At 45.7% G+C, this 21,994-nt stretch overlaps 1 protein-coding gene across 4 annotated transcripts in view; it reads right to left on the reverse strand.

The window, feature by feature from the left end:
- Nucleotides 1-21,994, reverse strand: part of LOC128844813 (ankyrin repeat and fibronectin type-III domain-containing protein 1-like) — a 601,031-nt gene that overhangs the window by 388,204 nt on the left and 190,833 nt on the right. For all 4 annotated transcript variants that reach the window (XM_054042827.1, XM_054042826.1, XM_054042824.1 and 1 more), the window contains one exon: nt 3,543-3,736. In XM_054042827.1, the coding sequence (XP_053898802.1) occupies nt 3,543-3,736 (194 nt within the window). The remainder of the gene's footprint in view (nt 1-3,542; nt 3,737-21,994) is intronic.

Raw genomic sequence — 21,994 nt, forward strand, 5'->3', positions numbered from 1 at the left:
ACTCCTGCTAGATGCTTCACTTGCTTCACTGCCCAACAAAGACTGTATATCAAGCTAAACCACAAGAAGTCTGTGCATGTGAACGAATGCCAGTTGACTACTAATGAAATCCTGAGGACTAGCAGAGCATAGCCAACTACTCTCAATTCCAGTCTGTTTATAAGCTACTTGATTTTACACTTGGGGGCACTGACTTCATGAGGATCACTTCTCCATCATGAACCCTTAGCTGGGGAGAGGGCAGGCTATGCCCTCTCCCAGGTCTTCCTACAGGCACCACCATCCCAGGTAGAACTTACAGATTTGAGGGCCTGAGAGGAAGACTCAGGTGCTCATGACAGAAGTCAGTATGGGAGGACAGCCTAAACATGGCGGAGGATGGCGTGGATTGCACCCTCAGCAAGGTTGCAGATGACACTAAACTGGGAGGAGTGGTAGATACGCTGGAGGGTAGGGATAGGACACAGTGGGACCTAGACAAATTAGAGGATCGGGCCAAAAGAAATCTGATGAGGTTCAACAAGGACAAGTGCAGAGTCCTGCATTTAGGACAGAACAATCCCATGCACGGCAACAGACTAGGGACGGAATGGCTAGGCAGCAGTTCTGCAGAAAAGGACCTAGGGGTTACAGTGAACGAGAAGCTGGATATGAGTCAACAGTGTGCCCTTGTTGCCAAGAAGGCTAACTGCATTTTGGGCTGCATAAGTAGGAGCATTGCCAGCAGATCGAGGGATGTGACTGTTCCCCTCTATTCGGCACTGGTGAGGCCTCATCTGGAGTATTGTGTCCAGTTTTGGGCCCCACACTACAAGAAGGATGTGGAAAAATTGGAAAGAGTCCAGCAGAGGGCAACAAAAATGATTAGGGGGTTGGAGCACATGACTTATGAGGAGAGGCTGAGGGAACTCGGATTATTTAGTCTGCAGAAGAGAAGAATGAGGGGGGATTAGATAGCTGCTTTCAACTACCTGAAAGGGGGTTCCAAAGAGGACAGATCTAGACTGTTCTCAGTGGTGGCAGATGACAGAACAAGGAGCAATGGTCTCAAGTTGCAGTGGGGGAGGTTTAGGTTGGATATTAGGAAAAACTCACTAGGAGGGTGGTGAAGCACTGGAATGGGTGGAATCTCCTTCCTTAGAAGTTTTTAAGGTCAGGCTTGACAAAGCCCTGGCTGGGATGATTTAGTTGGGAATTGGTCCTCGTTTGAGCAGGGGGTTGGACTAGATGACCTCCTAAGGTCCCTTCCAACCCTGATAGTCTATGATTCTATGGACATTGATATCATGAGCCTTTGAGCCCCAGTTTCTGTATACTCAGGAGAACCAGTCCAAGGTAATGGTGCCATTTATGAGCTTCTGTTTGCACACAACTATCTAGGGTAGGGTTACCATTCGTCCGGATTTACCCGGACATGTCCTCCTTTTTGTTCTAAAAATAGCGTCCGGGGGGAATTTGTAAAACACTCAAAATGTCCGGGATTCCCCCCCTCCCCTGGCAGAGCAGAGCGAGCGGCTGGGAGGGCTGCAGGAAAGTCCCGGGCTGGACTCTGGAGCAGCTGTAGAGGAGCCGGATCCGCCCTGCATTCTGAGCCGGCAGCTCTCCCCTGCAGCCCGGTCCAGCAGCACTGTGCAGGGCCAGGGACCGGGTTTTGTTGTGCTGGGGAGCGCAGCCATGTGTCCGGCTCGGCTCCCACAGAGCCCAACACCCTGTTCTGAGCAGCAGGGTAAGGGGGCCAGGGAGATTCTGGAGGGGGCAGTCAAGAAACGGGGGGGGGGGCTTTTTGGGGGGAGTGGAGAAAGTTTTGGGCAGTCAGGGTACAGGTAGGGGGTAGGGTCCTGGGGGACAGTTGGGGGGGGTCTTAGGAGGGGGCAGTTAGGGGACAAGGAACAGGGAGTCTTAGGTAGGGGGTGGGGTTCTGGAGGGCAGTTAGGAGCAGGGGTCCCAGGAGGGGGCAGTCAGGGGACAAGGAGCGGGGGGGTGGGGAGCTGGGAGTTCTGGGGGGGGGCTGTCAGGGGGCAGGAGTGGGAAGAGGGATCGGAGCAGTCAGGGGACAGGGAGCAGAGGGGTTTAGATGGGTTGGGAGTTCTCGGGGGGGCTGTCAGGGGGCAGGAGTGCGGAGAGGGATCGGAGCAGTCAGGGGACAGGGAGCAGAGGGGTTTAGATGGGTTGGGAGTTCTGGGGGGGGGCTGTCAGGGGGTGGGGAGTGGTTGGATGGGGCGTGGGAGTCCCAGGGGTCTGTCTGGGGGTGGGGGTGTGGATAAGGGTTGGGGCAGTCAGGGGACAAGAGGCAGGGAGGCTTAGATAGGGAGTGGAGTCCTGGGGGGCAGTTAGGGGCAGGGGTCCCAGGAGGGGGCAGTCAGGGGACAAGGAACAGGGGGAGGGTTGGGGGTTCTGGGGGGGCGGGAAGTGGGAGGGGCAGGGGCGGGGCTAGGGCGGGGCTCCTCCCGTCCTCTTTTTTGCTTGCTGAAATATGGTAACCCTAATCTAGGGAATTAGCAATGCCAGCAAGAGACACACAGAGTTCAGAGCATAAAAACTGAACCAGGGCTTGAAGAAAGATTCCAGTGTCAGTTTAGAGAGGTCTGGCAGTGGGGATTATATATTTTAGAAATGTAAGCATGCTGGGGGAGGGAACAGTTTTCTCTGGGTTGCATTTAGTGCTGGACTGGCAACACTGGAAAAGTGAAGGCCCTGTCTACAATGAAGTTTTTATCAAATTCTCCCATCATGTAGTTGCCCCTGTGCAACTCCACCATCATTAGCAATGGTGGGAGCACTAATATACACTAACTATCACTAAGCCTGCAGGGTCTGAGCAGGGTTAGACAACACAGTGGCCACTGCATATTAGGACCCCCACTGCTACTAGCAGGTGGAGCTGCAGCAGGATTAGCTCAACGGTGGGAGAATATGACAAAATTCTCAGGATAGACAAAGGCCAAGGTGCATTCCAAACCTGGCAGACGTTCGCAACGGCAAATTCTGTAGTACCGCCTCAACCTAGGATTGATGGGAGAGGCTTGTTTCTCTGCCAAGGCTGCTGACGAAGCTGCTAATTAGTTCCAGCCACAGTGATGTTTGTTATGCTGTAGACATTTAGTCCACTACGAATGGGACTGACACCCCAATTCATTTCGCAAGGCCAAAGACTCATCAGATGGTGGTGGCATTTGCTTTGGTCCCTTCTGACCCAGGCTGTAGCTGATGCAGTGACCCAGAGGCAAAAGGCTCTATATGCTCCATTACCAAGTCACTGAGCCTCTCATTTGGTTTTCAGATTTTTCAGGGCATTTCTACCACCAACATGATAGGGGGAGGGGAAGTTGTCTGAATAGGTTGAAAGGAATGCTAAGGAATGGACAAAGCAACAAGGGTGATTATGATTTTTAGTGTGATAAATCCCATGGTGGCTGGTTTCTTAAAGAGGCTTATTTGGAGGGGGTTTGGGAAGAATGTTTGTTAGGATTTTAAAAATCTCCTCAAGACAGAAACATGCAAACACAAGAAATGCAGATCCACCAACATTTACTGAAACTCACCAGCAGAGGGCACTGTGCACCCTTTCTGACAGTCTGAGGCAGAGTGGTTCTTGTACTGCTTCTGCTCTGGCATCTCCTCCCTATACAATTTTGAATCCAAAAGAGGAACCCTGCTGAGGACAGGGGACTGAGGAATGCTGGGAAGGGTCCTTGACTTTCCCAGGAGAGGCCTCTGCAGTTTTCTATCCAGCGATCTAAAAAACAAACAAACAAACTAGGAAACAAAGTTCATGTGTACGGACATTTCAGCACGAGACAGTCGGATATTCCACTGCAACCTATTAATGCCACTGGAGCTGACAATCAACAGGTGTGTTTGTTCTGTCCCATTCAGTTCCGCAACCCAAAGATGTCACTGATATCTTAGCCAAGTATCTTCCCCTTCCTCTCCCTATCAGTGAGTTTTAATTAAAGGCTGTAATTTGGGATGTAAATCACAATTAACGTTAAGGAAAATAGTGGTTATAAATTCTAGCGCATATCACCATCCCCATCCCCATACTCACCCCTAATTGTAAATCCAATTTACAAGATAAATTGGTTATAAATTCTAGCGCATACCACCAGCCCCACCCCCACACTCACCCCTAATTGTAAATCCAATTTACAAGATAATCAAAACTAACCAAATACATAAACACAGGGTTTGGGATTAGAGATGTGTGAACTGGTTTTGGGCAAAGGACTCACCCAAAACCAGCTTCTGAAAGAGATCCAAACAATTTTTGGAGGCTGAAAAAATTGGAGAGGAGAGATGGGAACGCATGGTTTGTTTTAACCATCTCCCCCCAAATCTCTACATTTCCTTGTTTTATCCAATAGCTAACGTCTCACAGGACAGTGTTCTTGCAGTGTTCTTAGCCCAATCAATACCGAGACACCTCAGAAATCTCACCGAAAGACGCTAGACCCAACCCTTCCCCCCACCCCCCCAAAAAAACATACACATTTGGATGGATTTCAGATGAGCATCCACATTTGTACATTCTTACTCAGACAAAAGCTGCAGACCTGCAGAGGTTTGCCCATCCCCACAATATACAATTTTTTTTCCTTTTTGCAAATGCGACTGCAGTCCCTGATTTGTGCTGGCATTAGATGTAATTTATGGGCAAACACCACCACCATGGCCAGAGGAGAGCTGCAAAATGCTACATTAAATTCTGCAGGATATTAATTTATCAGGCACTGGGAGCAGAGTACCAGGCATAGGTAGCACTGAGCCTGGTCTGAAGTCAAGAGAAATCTTTTCATTGACTTCTGTGGGCTTTGAATCAGTCGCTAGTGTGTACAAGTCTTTTCCTGGAGAGGCTAGAGTGCAAATGTGGTTTAGGAGAGAAGTGAAATTAATTCAATCTGCATGTAGTTCAAAGTGCGTGTTTGTCTGTTTTACAAAACTACCACTGGCGACTTTGCAGTGGAGATACCACTATATGCAGAGCACAACTGAGGTGCACAGACAGAGCAGTAGTTTGTACAGCAGCAGCCTGCCCGTTCTAAACAGCATCCTTGACACTTTGCTCACCTTCACACTGAAATTTAACACTTTCAAAAAGTCAGAAGTTTAATTCTATGTTTTCTTTTGTGAAACACCTCTCTCTGTAACACACTTTGCCGGTACAAAAGGGTTGCAGATTACTATACTGCTTTGCTAAATGAAGAGGTTCTGTCCTGGTATTTTAGATTTTAAAACATTCAATAGTTTTGCATTTACATCTCAGTGCTTTTAAATGCACCAGTTTGTGGCTTGGGATTCAACCAGACAGAGATGTTAGTGTTTGAGATGCTCACAGCTAGGTGTGCCCATAACACCACCAGGAGATGAATCGCACTTTGGGTGGAGAAGGGAGAATTCCCACCCTGGAGGAGCAATTTTTCATGTGCGCAGTTGAGGGCAATGAGTTATACAGAAGGAAATGAAGAACAAAGGTTATATTCAGCAACCAGGGACTTATTTTTGTTTTAAATCTGGACAACAAAATTAAATTCCAAGGAATACCCTGCTTTGTGGACTCACCATCCCCCACACAGTTCTGCCAGCCTTACTAAGAACTGTCAATTAACACTGCTTAGTACTAAGAAATCACAGCTAAGCAATACAGGCTAGGATGCTGAGGGTTATCAGCCATGCCACATCCCATTAGCGCAGACCCCTGATGAGGGTGCAAAGTGTAAATAGAGAAGCCAGAGTAAACTCTATTACAGCCTACAAATAGCTGCTGTTTGGCTTTTTGGTTGAAGGAAGTGTGTACAATCAAGGTTTGACAAGGGTGGAAAAATCCTTCTGCCTGCAGGTGGGGAATTAGCCAGGAGCCCACTGACAACAGCATCAATTCCAGCCACTGAACAGCTGAACGAGCGTAAGATGCAGCACATGGGGAGCCATTGCAGGACTAAAGGAACGGACCACAAGCTACAAAGGGAAGTGGAAGTAGCTTACGAGCCCTCTAGCACAATATGGTGAGAACCCCACCGAGCGGAGAAAAGGGAGGACAGCTGAGCCACCTCCCCCACAGCAACAATTCCATTTCATTCTCCCAGGCCAGTGTTTCTCCGACCTCTCCCTCCGCCCCCCTTCCCCCTCCCCCCCCCAGCCAAATTCCATGGCCCTTCTGTTTAGGATGGGGGAGTATAGAACCGTAACTATGAGGATGTAGACAAAAAGCTCTCTGGAATCCCAGTTACAGGGCTGTCATGGGCGCTACATAACACGCAATGATCCTGTCACAGCATTCAACCAAGACAATCTCCTGAATCCCATCCTGTCACCCTTCAAGAGCTAAACAATGATCCTACCCTGAAAAACAACTATCTAACAAAGGCCACCAGATCTGCTCCCTGTATGTACTCAGGGTCGGAGCAAAACACAAGTCATACCTCAGGCTAATGCTATCGTGAACACAAGAAGACAAAGAACACAAAAGAAACAAACTCTGCCCACAGAGGACAATTAGTTACACCTGTGCCCTGCACTGAATCCAGCAAGGGCAGAATGTATCACCAGTAATGCACACGAGCAGCGAAGGATGCAGCTGGAGCCCCAGATTCCAAGGTGAGTTTGCAGGATTTAGGGTGTGCCTACACTGCAATCGAGAGGTGTGACTGCAGTGCATTGCTACAGTGTACTCCTACCTAGATCAATGCTAGCTCGGTATGTCTATATGTGCTACAATCACACCTCATGGCTGCTGTGTAGACATACACTGCATTTTAGGCAAACCGGGCCAGATGCTCAGCTGGTGTAATCAAAAGAACTCTTCCCAATTTACACACGTGGAGGATCTGGTTCACAGTCCTTTTACTTGTAAAGAAATCTGACCTGGAAGGTGAAACAGAACAATCACCAAACTGCAAACTGCTATGTACAGAATAGCACTGTACTTTTAGTACCTCCATGTCACAGAGATGCAGCTTCAGCAACTGGCAGCAGCACTGGGGATCTCCAAAAATCCAGTACTACATCTGGGCAGCAGCCCCCAGGGACCTCAAGGTAACAGATAATGCAGCATTGGTTCTGGGGACCACCCTGGGGGACCTCTGGATTTGGGGGATTTTAGTATTCGGTGTGTCTACAAACTGTACATTTTAAATAATTCACTGCACATTCTGTAGGCTCAACCAGAGTCTGGGCATCCCCAATGGATGACTTTGTCGAGCAACTGCACAGTCCCTTTGCTATAAAGTAAAGGAACCAAATGGAAGTAAGAAAGGGGGAGGGTAGAATAGGTAGAATGTTAATGTTAGCTAAAAGAAGGTTAGGCCAGATCCGGAGAGATGCTGAGTCCCTCCTTATAAGGTGCTTAGTGTCCTCCACTTCTCTTGATCTCAATGGGAGCTAAACTCAGTCAGCACTTTGCAGGATTAGCTCCATCCTTTGCATGCACACATCTCTCCATGGAAAATGCCTTCCTGCTAACTCAAGCTTCTGATTTTGGTCTCATCTTGCACTAAAGCCACTGTGCAAAGGTAAAGAGAGAGAGAGAAAAAAAACAAAACCTCCCTGTTACCCTGGGAAAAATCAATTCAGCAACTGCAAAAATGCAGCAGACAGCAGAAAAGGCTAGTTATACAATAGGCCCCAATAAACTTCCAATCGATTTCAGTGATTTCCCAGAGCACTTTATACTTTAACATCCTCACCTCTCCTCCCTTCCACCCAAAAGACTCCCAAAAACTAACGATCAAAAGAGACAAAACTTTAAAGATGCAAGTTTGCTCAGGGAGGAGAGGGGAGTCACCTGCTATCCACATCGCCAGTTCTTAGCTTCTCTCTTACATTAAATGCACAGGCAAGCTGTCAGCTCACGTCTTCTCTCCCTCTTTTGGCCTCAGTCGGAGTTCGCTCACAGCAGAGTGAATCAGGAACCAGCCCACCGAAAGGAATGGAGTTACACCACATTCAGACCGCTCTGAGATGAGAATGAGGCCTGTTATCTAGAGATGTGAACAGGGGGAGCAGCTGCAAATACAGGTATGTCTATACCAAAAATGTAAAAAAAGGTTAGCTAGCAGGCTGGAAGCTGTGCTGCTGTATCTTCATGACTATTTTAACCAAGGTTAGCTAAGCCAAGTTAAGAATGCAGCTTTTTTGTTGTTGTTGAGTGTAGACATACCCTATATCAACCTCAGCTTTACTGCTGCCCCAAGCCCTGCTCACCTCCTCTAAGATTTTCAATCTGAATGTAGATTGTGGCAGTGTCCACAGTGCGCTGGGTGATTTCCCAAGTCAGAGGAAACCATTCCCTGCGCTGGAGAGCTCAAAGCCTGAAAAGACAATGACAAACAAGGGGGAGGGTAAAGGGAGACAACAAGCCAAACGATCGGGTTATGATCAACTTATGTCCAGTCCTATTCAGTTCTTACGTTAGGCCCATCACTATGGTATTAAGCTCCCCAACTCCCCCCACCCCAGCAATCCCCAGCTTCAATCCCAGTGTCAATACATCCCTGCCCCCCTAATGTTCATGTGAATAGGAAGTTCACTCATGAGAAAAATGAAGTAAATAAGCAGACATTTTAACCTGCTAGTTGTCTGTAGGTGTCTTAGAAGGAGCAAGTCTCAAGAAGGGATTTAAATGACAGGGTGGCTTTGCAGACCAAACCAGATCAAGAGGACGTTCTCGCTCGGATTCAGGAAAGCATAGGTTTGAGTTCATCCCTCTTCAGGACAGCACTTAGGGATGTGCTTATCTTTCCACATGTGTTTGAGGCCTGTTCTTATCAATGGGACTGAAGCCCCTTCAGAGCTGAAAAGGGATGCTTTCCTGAAATGGGGCCTCTATGCACAAGGAAGAAAACATGGAGACAGGTATGAGAGAAGCACTGAGGTTGACGTCACTGGCACAGCAGAAAGTGGGGTGGGGGGAAGGTGTCAGGAGAGATTGGTTATAGACCACGGACTCTGTACCCTGGGCTGTGCAGTTTTAGATATTTAATTATAACACCCTTAAAAGGAGGTGTAACTTAGCAACCTTATCTTAAACTCTGCAGAGTTTTTGTCTGGATTTAAGAAGGACTAGAGATGCTCTAAGTCAGGGTGAAATGGCACTTTTCTTTTAAGCCTCTTTTGGTGGCTTGATGGCCACTACTTCTCAGCTTGTTCTGCACTGATAGGATTCATTAAACCTAGGGCCCAGCAACTTGACAGGACATTTTACAATATTTAATGGATACAAAATAAAGAACTAAACACCCTGCCCTAAAGTACTTACAATCTAAGTGCAAATGCAAACATTTACAGTGGGCAAGGAGGAGAAAACACTCACCCACATGGTGACACGTGATCAATTATTTTCCAGCACAAGTTTGTACAGATGGTATGCTCTTTGAGCAAGGACTGTATTTTTGTGATAGGTTTGTACCACACCTACCACAATGGGGCACCAGTCTCAGCTGGAAGCCTCTAGATGCACAATACAAACAAACAGTTAATAAGTGTACAACAACAACAACTTTGGGAAGGGGAGAGGCGGGAGAGCATGTAGAGAACATTTTGGCCTCCTCGGTTGTCCCCCAAATCACCTAAAGCAAAGTCACACTTTGTGGTATGCACAGTACTTTACCCTCATCCCCTAAGTGTGCTAAACCTTTGTGCAGTCCATTAGAATTGGAAATAGGCAGAGGATGAACACAGCTTCCCATCACTGTGTGTAACTCTCAGCGAAGCACATAACTTGGGCTGTCCATGGCTTTGGCATGGCTCAGGTCCCATCTACACCACACATGTTTCATCAAGTTCACAGACAGTTTGTATGGAGAGTGGGGAGACTGAATGCATTGGGAAGGCTGATTAATGTATTTATTTTCCATAGGAGCTGGAATTATTTTTAAGGGGGAGTTGATGTCTCAGGGATGTGGGACACACACAGAGACACTGGGGAGTGGGAAGGGAGCACAGAAGGATTCGGCAGGGGATGGGGAGACTGTAGCCATAACCGGGAACTTCATACAGCCCCATCTCCCACAAGAGACCAAGAAGAGAGAAACTCAGAGGCAAATCTGTCAGGGAAAACAGGGACATACCACAAGCTGCACTATCCCCATAGAAATAGCATGGGACATGCCTCCTGAAGACACCTGCTGCTCCTCCTTGCTATACCCTCTAGGGAGAAGATAAAGCAGGGCCCTGGGCCCCTCAAAGATAACTGCAGATAAAGGGGGTACTTGCTAGGGAGGGGAGGTTTGGGCAGGCATGGGCCCTTGGTGTGGTATGGCTGCTCAGCTGAACCCCTCAACCATCTGACACAATCTGAATTGACACAGTCCTACCTAACACAATCACCTAAATGTCCCAGAATGCACTTGGAAACACCTTCCAAGTCTCCAGTCAGAGCCCCAATTTCTTGGAACTGTTGGCAATTCTTGTATTACAGACAGCCACCATGGAGCTGCCAGATTAACAGCCCAGAGGCTGGCATACACTTGACTTTGACACTCCAATAGAACTGTGTTTCCCTTCTTCTCCATGCCTGTTTCATGCCTGCACTGGCTGCCTGAACAAAGGAGATAACCTCACAGAGCTGCTGGGATGAAGCAACAAGCTTTAGAGCACCCACAATACAGAGCACCTGGCAAACCTTTGCACTTGGCCACATTAGGAGTACTGTGTGCAGTTCTGGTCTCCCATGTTTAAAAAAGATTAACTCAAACTGGAACGGGTGCAGAGAAGGGCCACTAGGATGATCAGAGGAATGGAAAACCTGTCGTATGAAAAGAGACTAGAGGAGCTTGGGTTGTTTAGTCTGACAAAGCGAAGGCTGAGGGGGGATATGATTGCTATCTTTAAATGTATTAGAGGGATTAATACAAGGGAGGGAGAAGAATTATTCCAGCTTAGTACTAATGTGGATACGAGAACGAATGGATATAAACTGGCCGTGGGGAAGTTCAGGCTTGAAATTAGACGAAGGTTTCTGACTGTCAGAGGGGTGAAATATTGGAACGGCCTTCCGAGGGAAACGGTGGGGGCGACGGACCTGTCTGGTTTTAAGATTACGTTAGATAAATTTATGGAGGGAATGGTTTAATGGTAAAACATAGTAGTCAAGGAAAACCAAGCAATGGTGGCTGACAGGGGTCAGGCTGGAGACTCTTGCCTACATGCTCGGGGTAGTACTGATCGCCATATTTGGGGTCGGGAAGGAATTTTCCTCCAGGGCAGATTGGCTGAGCCTCTGGAGATTTTTCGCCTTCCTCCGCAGCATGGGGCAGGGATCTCTAGCAGGAGGGTCTCTGCCGATTGAAGTCACTTAAAACAGGATTGGGGACTTCAACAGCAGAGTCCAGGGAAGGGGTAGGGACGGTTTTATGGCCTGCAGCATGCAGGGGGTCAGACCAGATGATCATAATGGTCCCTTCTGACCTTAAAGTCTATGAGTCTATGAGTCTATTAGTAACTGCTCCTTTGTTTTTAAGTCGCAATGACAGTAAAGTCTCTTTAAAAGCGAACAGATGAGCTGAACAAAGTGCAGGATTCCAGTTCATGACACTAATCGGTTTAAAAACTGCTCGTCCCAACTCTCTCTCCAGATTGGTGCAACTTCCAACAGGACCAGTGCCAACCACAAGCAAGCGGGGTCATTCCTTTCTACTCCGGAGCTAGGCTAATTATTTAATTCATGTAGGACACTGACTAAAAATGAGGAGACAATACTAGCACCATGTGCTCAGTGCTGCACAAGGCACAATGGGCTCTGCCCTGAGGAGCTTACAGGACAGATGCCGATGAGAAAAGGTTCACTGGGAGAGCCAGCCTGGTGTACCAGGCGTTTGCTGCCCACTGCCGGAAGCCCCACAGCCTTGGCACACCCCATCCTAAGAAGATGCCCTGCTGGAAGGAAAGAGCAGCAAGAGTTGGTCCTCCAGCACCTAAAAGGGCAGAGAGCCAGGGGAGGCCAATCAGAGCCAAGTCCAGATACAAACGGCTGGTTTTGATGGGAGAACTAGAGAATTAATCAAGATTTAACTACAAATCAATCTATTGGTTGGAGATATTATGTAGCAATTTTTTATTAAATAACAAACTTTTGGCAGTGTTTGACTCCACAGGGGTTGGGGGAGGAAGGTGTCTGTAAACGTGTGCTGAGTAGTTTATTCTATCAATAATGGAAAGCGAGTATGCAAAATGTCAAATAATTTAAAATGTTCAGTCATCTCCAGCATCTGAGCTTGAGGGCCTAGATTTATGTTGGTATGCCTTGCTGGAGACAGTATGACCCAGCGGCTGAGGCACTGAACTAGGAGTCAGGACACCCAGGTTACTCTATTCTCAATTCTGCCACTGACCTGCTGCATGACCTTAGCCATGTCATTTCACATCTCCAGTGCCTCCATTTCTCCACCCACCTTTTATAGGTCTTGCCTTAAAAAAAGACTGCAAGGGGTCTTTGGGGCTGGGACACTGTCTCCCTACGTCCATGCAGCAAGCACAACCAGTGATAGTAGCTTGAGGAGACAGACCCAAGCTGGCTTTAACCTAGCTAGCTCTGGTACTTGTAGCAGTGAAGCTGAGGAAAAGCACACTGCAGCACAGGCTAGCCCAACAATAATCATCCAGGGTGCCAGGTGGGTTCAGACAGCCCAGGCTGAAGTGCAAGCTCCGCAGCATTACCACTCTGGTGCCCGCACTAGCTAGATTAAAGCTAGTTTGTGTTTATCTACTGAGCTGCAGTCGCACCCCATAACTGCAGTACAGACAGAGGGTATGTCTGTACAATGCCTACCACATGGGGGCCCAATCCTGGTTGAGACCTCTAGGTCCAAATGAAATAGAAATAATCAGCAATAATAGAATTCCATGAGCACCACTACCAACAACACTGATTGCCCAGGGTTCCTTTCTTTATCTGAGGTTTAGGCTCTTTCCAGAGGGATTATAGTCCTCAATTCAATCCAAGTTGGAGAGGGACATGCTGGACTTTCACTATTGAGAGATTCTAATCATGGCCAAGAACAGCGCAGCAGTCCCCAAACCTCAGCCATTATTTATCTTTTGGATACTGTGTGAGGCGAGAAGCTGCAGCAATAGCCCTTTCTGGTGTTTTTAAATAAAAGACAATAAATCTACCCCAGGTGCAAGGAGTTCAACAACCTGACATTTATTTTTTAATATATTTTATATATTAAAATATACATATATATTTTAATTCAACCCAAACCTCTTTAAATGTCTTTATAAGCATCCTTTAAAATGTGGTTTAGGAGGTAAAAAAGTTGATTAAAAAGATATAGCTTGGCTTACACAAGACTGTGAAATTTTAAAAAAAAAACAATAGTCAGCTTTGATTTAAAAAAATGTGCCAAGCTATAAAAATACCTTCCCCAAGCACCGTTATGAACTAGTAAATGATTTCCACCAGATGGTTTATAAAAAGTTTTGCTTCCTGCCATCTCCCCTTGATTGAAGTGCATTTCTCCAGCAGGGGCCATATTCCTGATGCAGAAGAACTGCCAGGGGAAAACAAAATGCCACTCTGAACTGAAAAATTGTATCTCTGCTAGAAAATTGAATTTCAGCTGGGAAGGTTTAGAAAAGTGTCTGTGACCCCGGGGGTAAGGCGCGGTATGTGTAATTTAAATCACAAGGTGGACTGGAGGGAAGTGGGGGGACGGAGGAGGACCTTAGCAAAAAGTTATTTCAGAAAGGAACATTTGGGAAGGGGAGTGACAGCTTCCTGTATTCTCCCCGCTGCTCCCTTTGCTCTGAGTTTGTTCACACAGCCACTGGCAACGAATGTTCTCCTAGTGTGAGGCCTCATTGCTGACAGTTACTAGTAACCCAGGCCCTGCTGTGGAATTTCTGTAAGGCATGATGCTAAGGCAAGGTGCTCCCTGGGTAGACAGGTTGTGGAGCTCTCCCCATGCCAGCATGCAGGGAAGGGCATGGGCTTGCAGGAGAGCACGGCAATGGTTGGTTTGCGTGGGGACTTAACATTAAAAAGGTCATAGAGCAGTTTGTAAACTAGAGGCTGGGAGAAAGCCAAGAGGTGTGGAGGAGCACGTGGTTCAGACAGAGGCATCACTTAGGGGAGGATCTATTAATGGAGATTCTCTGTGTCCTAGTAAAGAGGAGAGGATGGAAGATAATAAAATATAGGTAAGATCTGATGAGAAACAGTCAAATGAAAAAGAGCCCCATTCAATTACATCATGTAATGGCAGCCAGCTACAAAGTGACAAGTTTTTAAAGTGCTTATATACAAATGCTAGAAGTCTAAATAATAAGATGGGTGAACTAGAGTGCCTCATATTAAATGAGGATATTGATATAATAGGCATCACAGACACTTGGTAGAATGAGGATAATCAATTGGACACAGTAATTCCAGGGTACAAAATATATCGGAAGGACAGGTCATGCCGGTGGGGGAGTAGCACTATATGTGAAAGAAAGCATAAAATCAAATGAAGTAAAAATCTTAAATGAACCAAACTGTATCATAGAATCTCTATGGATAGTAGTTCCATGCTCTAATAATAAGAATATAGCAGTAGGGATACATTACCGACCTCCTGACCAGGATGGTGATAGTGACTGTGAAGTGCTCAGGGAAATTAGAGAGGCTATACAAATAAAAAACTCAATAATAATGGGAGATTTCAACTATCCCCATATTGACTGGGTACATGTCACCTCAGGACAGGATGCAGAAATAAAATATTTTGACGCCTTAAATGACTGCTTCTTGGAGCAGCTAGGCCTGGAAACCACAAGAGGAGAGGCAATTCTTGATTTAGTCTTTAAGTGCAGCACAGGATCTGGTCCAAGAGGTGAATAGAGCTGGACCCGCTTGGTAATAGTGACTATAATATAATTAAATTTAACATCCCTGTGGTGGGGAAAACGCCACAGCAGCCCAACACTGTAGCATTTAATTTCAGAAAGGGGAACTACACAAAAATGAGGAACTTGGTTAAACAGAAATTAAAAGATACAGTGCCAAAAATGAAATCCCCACAAGCTGCATGGAAACTTTTAAAGATACCATAATTCAGGCTCAGCTTAAATGTATACGTCAAATTAAAAAACATAGTAAGAGAACCAAAAAAGTGCCATTGTGGTTAAACAACAAAGTAAAAGAAGCAGTGAGAAGCAAAAAGGCATCCTTTAAAAAGTGGAAGTTAAATCCTAGTGAGGAAAATAAAAAGGAGCATAAACTCTGGCAAATGAAGGAATAATATATATAATATATATAATTAGGAAGGAAGGACAAAAAAGAATTTGAAGAACAATTAGCCAAAGACTCAAAAAGTAATAGCAAAAAAAAAAAAATTAAGTACATCAGAAGCAGGAAGCCTGCTAAACAACCAGTGGGGCCACTGGACGAACGAAATGCGAAAGGGAGCACTCAAGGACGATAAGGCCATTGCAGAGAACCTAAATGGATTCTTTGCATCGGTCTTCACAGCTGAGGATGTGAGGGAAATTCCCAAACCTGAGCCATTCTTTTTAGGTGACAAATCTGAGGAACTGTCACAGATTGAGGTGTCATTAGAGGAGGTTTTGGAATAAATTGATAAACTAAACAGTAATAAGTTACCAGGACCAGATGGTATTCACCCAAGAGTTCTGAAGGAACTCAAATGTGAAACTGCAGAACTACTAACTGTGGTTTATAACTTATCATTTAAATCAGCTTCAGTACCAAATGACTGGAGGATAGCTAATGTGACGCCAATTTTTAAAAAGGGCTTCAGATGTGATCAAAAGGATCTCACAAAACTTGGTGACTGGGCAACAAAATGACAAATTAAAGTCAATGTTGATAAATGCAAAGTAATGCACATTGGACAACGTAATCCCAACTATACATATAAAATTATGGGGTCTAAATTAGCTATTACCACTCAAAAAAGAGATCTTAGAGTCATTGTGGATAGTTCTCTGAAAACATCCACTCGATGTACAGCAGCAGTCAAAAAAGCAAACAGAGTATTGGGAATCATTAAGAAAGAGAGAGATAATAAGACAGAAAATATCCTAACGCCTCTATATAAATCTGTGGTATGCCCACATTTTAAATACTGCGTGCAGATGTGGTCACCCCATCTTAAAAAAACATATATTGGAATTGGAAAAGGTTCAGAAAAGGGCAACAAAAATTATTAGGGGTAAGGAACTGCTTCCATATGAGGAACAATTAATAAGACTTTTCAACTTGGAAAAAAGACGACTAAGAGGGGATATGATAGGTCTATAAAATCATGACTGGTGTGGAGAAAGTAAATAAGGAAGTGTTATTTACTCCTTCGCATAATACAAGAACTAGGGGTCACCAAATGAAATTAATAGGCAGCAGGTTTAAAACAAACAAAAGGAAGTATTTCTTCATACAATGCACAATCAATCTGTGGAACTCCTTGCCAGAGGATGTTGTGAAGGCCAAGACTATAACAGGGTTTGAAAAAGAACTAGATAAGTTAATGGAGGATAGGTCCATTAATGGCTATTAGCCAGGATGGGTAGGGATGGTGTCCCTAGCCTGTTTGCTAGAAGCTGGGAGTGGGTGACGGGGGATGGATCACTTGATGATTACCTGCTCTGTTAATTCCCTCTGGGGTACCTGGCATTGGCCACTGTCGGAAGACAGGATGCTGGGCTAGATGGTCCTTTGGCCTGACCCAGTATGGCTGTTCTTATGGGGAGGATGCTGTGGGATGTGAAAGGAACGTACAGGATGTTTAGCACAATGGTGTGGTGGTGTTACTGCTTTAGTGCTCTAAATCACATGGGAAACCTCAAACCCAGCACAGACCAGTCTGACTTTAACCCACCCACCGAAACTCTGTTCCAAACCACCTCTCTGCCAATGAACAAACTGCACCTGACATCAAACACCTCACCTTCTTTCACTTCAGCAACAGATCCTGTCTAAATGCCAAAACCATTTGTAACAGACAAATGTAAGGACCAACAAAATACCAGCAGCTTCCCAGCATAGGTGGGACTGATCACCAGGCATAAGCACAGCACTCAGGGATAATACACATATGATTGCAACATGCTGAACTCAGTAGCTGTAACTTTTTGGAAGAACTTAACAAAAAGTAAAATCAAGTTAACCCTAGGAAGGGCAGAAACCTGCCCCATGCACCCGAGCACTCTACATTCATTTCGCCTACTGGGATATGTCCCAAGATCAGCTAACTGCTGCTGGAGCATTGAGGAGCATTGAGGAGCCAGTAAGCAGTACTCCTCCCTCCAAATTAAGGCCCCACTGTGGGGCTAGTGGCACCTATGCTACTGGAGACAGGTCAGATGCAGAAGCAGGTTCTAGTGTTAATCCTTGCACTTGTAGAGCAATTTAATCTTCAAAGCACTTTATAAACAAACACTTAGAAGCATCACAACATCCCTGTGAGGGAGGTCTGTGTCATTACCTGAGCCATTTACAGATGGGGAAACTGAAGCAGCGATGGTAAGTGACTTGTCTGAGGCCACAGAATCAGTGTCAGAATGGAATTAGAGCTGAGGAGTCCCTCACTCCCAGACGTTCGCTCTCACCATAGACTGCAGTTCTTTTGGTCCTGATCACTTCTGGCCATTCTATATCATATGGTACTTTTCAAAGAGATAGAGGATTAGCTCTGGTGTCCTGCCCAAATTCCAATCTGGGTAACTGCTTTCCTGCCTCTATAAATATTCTGCAGTTTCAATCACAGATATGATTTGTCATTTGCAGAGCAGCATTGCTGTGCTCTGTTAAACATCTGCTAACATGGCTGCATTTCAGGATCAGAGGGAAGCGATGCATACCGCGTATGTGGTGTGCATATTACAGCCAGGTTTTCACACGCGCTCAGCAATCATTTAAGCACCCAAATGAAGAGAACAATGGGAGCTGCTGGAGGTTGAGCTCTTGTGAAAGTCTGGCTCCAGTTTGTGAAGTCTGGATAATGCTATGGGATCCTTGGTAGAAAAGCTGCTACATAGCATCAGTGCAAGCTATACTACAGTCTGCCTCCTTCCCATTCAGAAATACCCTGTCATCATTTGGACTCCACAGGACACCCTCAGCTAGGAAAGGAAAAATGTCTTCCAGGCCCAGATCATTCTCTGCTGTTGCTCTCACACCTGCCAACTGGTTTGTATTGCTGAGCCAGATGCACACCTCTTCCAATGTCAGCATCATGCAGTGCCCTGTGTGGCAATGATACTGTCCAGCACTAGGTGAGGAAATGTGTTTGACAGGACGGTGGGATTAGTTTGTTTCCACCTGTAATGCAGAAGCAGGTGGGCATGCTGGGAGAAGAATGAATTGGGTGAGAGACAGGTGCACCCAGCAGAACGTGGGAATCTCTTGCCTGAACAGGAAGGCTGTTAAGCACAGAGCTATAAACACTATTAAGTAGCTGAGGAAAGGATTAATACACAGAACTCAGAATCAAGCTTCCTGGATTTTAATCTCAGCTCTGCCACTGAGTCACTATGCGACCCACAGTAACATCACTTCATCCCGCTGTGCCTCAGTTTCTCATTTGTAACAATGACATAAATATACTGATGTACTTCCCAGGTGGGGTAGAGAGTCTAATGTTAGTGAAAACATAATCCAATAGTGAGTGAGTGTTGCAGGTGCCTGTCTGCACCAATCCACAGAGAACATGAGCTGCTACAGAGCTTTAGCTCAAGCTGTAACAGCTCTTGCTTTTTACTCTGAAGGTCTCAGGTTCAACTCCTGATGTGTCAGCCAAAGTGGCAGTCATCACATAAACATTTTTAGAGTCTTGGATGAAATGTGCTATTAGTGCAATGTTTTGTTATCAGATGCAGTTCCAGAACGCTGAACACTAGCCTGGCCTCACGTGCCAGTCCTAACACAGGAGCTTCATGCCTCACAAAGGTATCACCTAGCTCATGGAACATCACCTAGCTCATCCTCCTATCTCACGCAAGAGTATGTTCAAAATCGATCCATCCCTTAGATTTCATGAATGACTTCTCGCATTCTAACTCTTTAAAACAATACTTCACCAGTGACAAGAAGGAGACCAAAAAGTCTGGATTTGTCCACATTGTCACCTGATCTCTGTGCTCCCAGCTTTCCTGCTCCTCAACCTCTCATGCCAGGAACAGCACCAGTGACTGACAGGAGCCCAGGGCACAGAGAAACATGCTGAGATACAGTAGGAAATCTGAGCAACATGTCCTGACACTTGTTGAAAAATACCTTCGCCTTCTGATTCATTTACTTTGAATGAAATGCCAAAACCTGGAAGCACTAATTCTCAACCTATCTGACAAAAAGAAATCTTCATTGCTCTAATCTCTGGGCGGTCAGGAACCAGAACTAATCTCACCTTTCTCTCCAGACCATCAGTTAGACTCCTCACTGCTTTGCAGTCTTCATTCTCACTTAGGAAAGCACCATAGCCATCAATCATCATTTCCTTCCACCTCTCCCCCTCCTTCCTTCAGGCTTGAACTAAAGTTGTCAGGGCTTATCCATGGGATACCACAGTCCCCAACTGCAAATTGCATGGAACTTTTGGCGGGCATCCACTACATTCTTGCTGAATAAATATGATGTGCTTTGGTAAATCAAACGAATCCATGCCAATAATGTGAAGGCAAAAACAGGCAGACCTGGTTTCCCACATACTTGATACTCAGAACATGCAGTGGAGGGTGTCATGTTCAGGCTGTCAGTCTCCACTCTGAGGCTCTGATATCCAAGAACCCACCCACCAGACTCCCCTACCTTTAAAGGAACGAAAATGTGGAGCATACAAGTCTCTAACTGGCCTGGGCTAGGTGGAAATTTTTTCCCAATCATTGGGTTTTATCCACTGGACAGACTCAAGAACAAACTGCATCTCTGATGGGGAAACTCCAGAAACAAGTGCAAGGCCAACAGATGGCCGTCTTGTACCCAGGAAAGATACGGTTAGCTTCTGTGGTTAAATCTTCTTGACGGTAATTAAGTCTGAAGGCAGAGGGGGGACAGGAGCCATAGGAAGGGAGCAGAATAGTTTGGAAATCTGAACATCTAACACATCGGAGTTCCAGAGTTTAGAACCTCACTAAGGCCCCAATCCTGCAAGCAGAACCATACAGGCAGATCCCTGTGCCTGCATGGAGCCCCGCTGGCTTTAATGAGATTCACACCACGGGAGTCTACCCCCCGTAGTCCTCTTTGCAGGATCAGGGCCTAAATCCATACCATTGGGTGTCCATTACTCAGAGATGTATACATCCCTAACTGAGGCTCAGAATCAACACCGCTAATTAATCCTGGGCCTGGGTCCTCCATCCTACTAATAACCAAGATCAGCAAATTAATATATCCAGAGAGCAATGCCAACAGCCCTATTGTGGGCTTTCCCAACTCCTGGACCAGATAGGATGGTCTCATTCCAGGAAGAGAGAAGGAAGGTGTCTGTGTTGCTTCTCTAGGCTAGCTGATCACAGAAGCAGCATGAATTGATGCCAGCCTGTTTGAAAGAGGAACTCGGCCCTGGCAATATTCTGAGGCTCAGAGAAGCATGGTTTTAGTGTGTGTTTCTATATAAAGTACTTTATCTGCAGGAAATGTTTCCCCAAAGTCAGACAGACAGAGCTAGATACAGGGCTAGGAGTGGGATAGCTGATACATCAAGAACACACCAGCCATTAAAAACCAGTTACAGTATTAAGGGAGACCATGGAACATTGTTTAATATTTAGAGTAATTCCCACATTGCTGCAGGCGCTTGCCCAAGTGAGAAGGCACAACCCCTTGTGCTTCCTAGTTCCACAATTCAATCATTAGACTGTAACACTTCTTGCAACAGAGAAATTGTGGATTGGCTCCCAAATTTCTACTGATCACTCAGTTCTCTGTTTGCCCCTGAAAACTTCAAAGACAAACGTAAAGGAAACAAGTAAATCTGAAAAGAAGTATTGTGGCTGGAATTTAAAAGGGCTGGCTAATTTAAAACAGATATGTTAGTAATGTCATTCATGATATTTACTTAGCACCTTTTCTGTAAAGATGTAACACACTCATGCTTTATGTAGTGATTACACACACACAGACACATACACAGAGCACATCCAGCAGAAGTGCGTTCCCTTAGCACAATGCCAGATCACTGGATCACTAATGACTCAGAGGAAAGACTATCACTACCAGCTGGATCGGCGGGCAGCAATCCGATCCAGCGGGGGTCAATTTATCATGAAATTGACCGCTGAGCTCTCTCCCGTCGACTCCGGTACTCCACCAGAACAAGGCGCGCAAGCGGAGTCAATGGGAGAGCTTCAGCTGTCGACTTACTGCAGTGAAGACACTGCGGTAAGTAGATCTAAGTACGTCGACTTCAGCTACGCTATTCACATAGCTGAAGTTGCGTATCTTAGATCGACCCCACGCGGTAGTGTAGACAAGCCCTAACTCCCTCAACATCACCTTTTGCTGCAGCTGCTGTGTTTTACTTGGAGAGATCACCATTTATGAGCATTAGCAGCATGCCAGTTCTCATTTTTATCATGAGTCTCATGACATTTGGGAGCCCCAGCAAAATCCCAGCCACTGCTGCTTTCCTTAATTTTTTTTTTTTTAAACAAAGTTCCTATTCCTTGTGGATATGGATAAAGCTACAAAACAAGAACACTAAAGGCTCAAAAACTATAAGGTAAATAAACTCCCCACCCCTCCAAATGTACTTTAAACAATCTCATGATTTGGGGGGGCCTAAAAATCAAGATTTTTGAATGCTTGGGATTAGCAATACTGTAGGAGTCACAGAGGAGCCAGCTAAGATTGTAGAAAAGAATTTACGTTCAATATTCAGAAAAATCTTTCTAATTATAAAGATAGCTACCCACTGGAATAGGCTTCCAAGACAGTTTGTGGAATCCACATCACTGGAAGTTTTTAAGAACAGATCAGACACTTGTTAGGGCTGGTCTAGGTTACTTGGTCCTGCCTCAGCACAGGGGGCTAGACTAGGTGACCTCTTGAGGTCCCTTC

Source organism: Malaclemys terrapin, chromosome 10 (genome assembly GCF_027887155.1).
Source record: "Malaclemys terrapin pileata isolate rMalTer1 chromosome 10, rMalTer1.hap1, whole genome shotgun sequence".
Taxonomy (NCBI): Eukaryota; Metazoa; Chordata; order Testudines; family Emydidae; genus Malaclemys; species Malaclemys terrapin.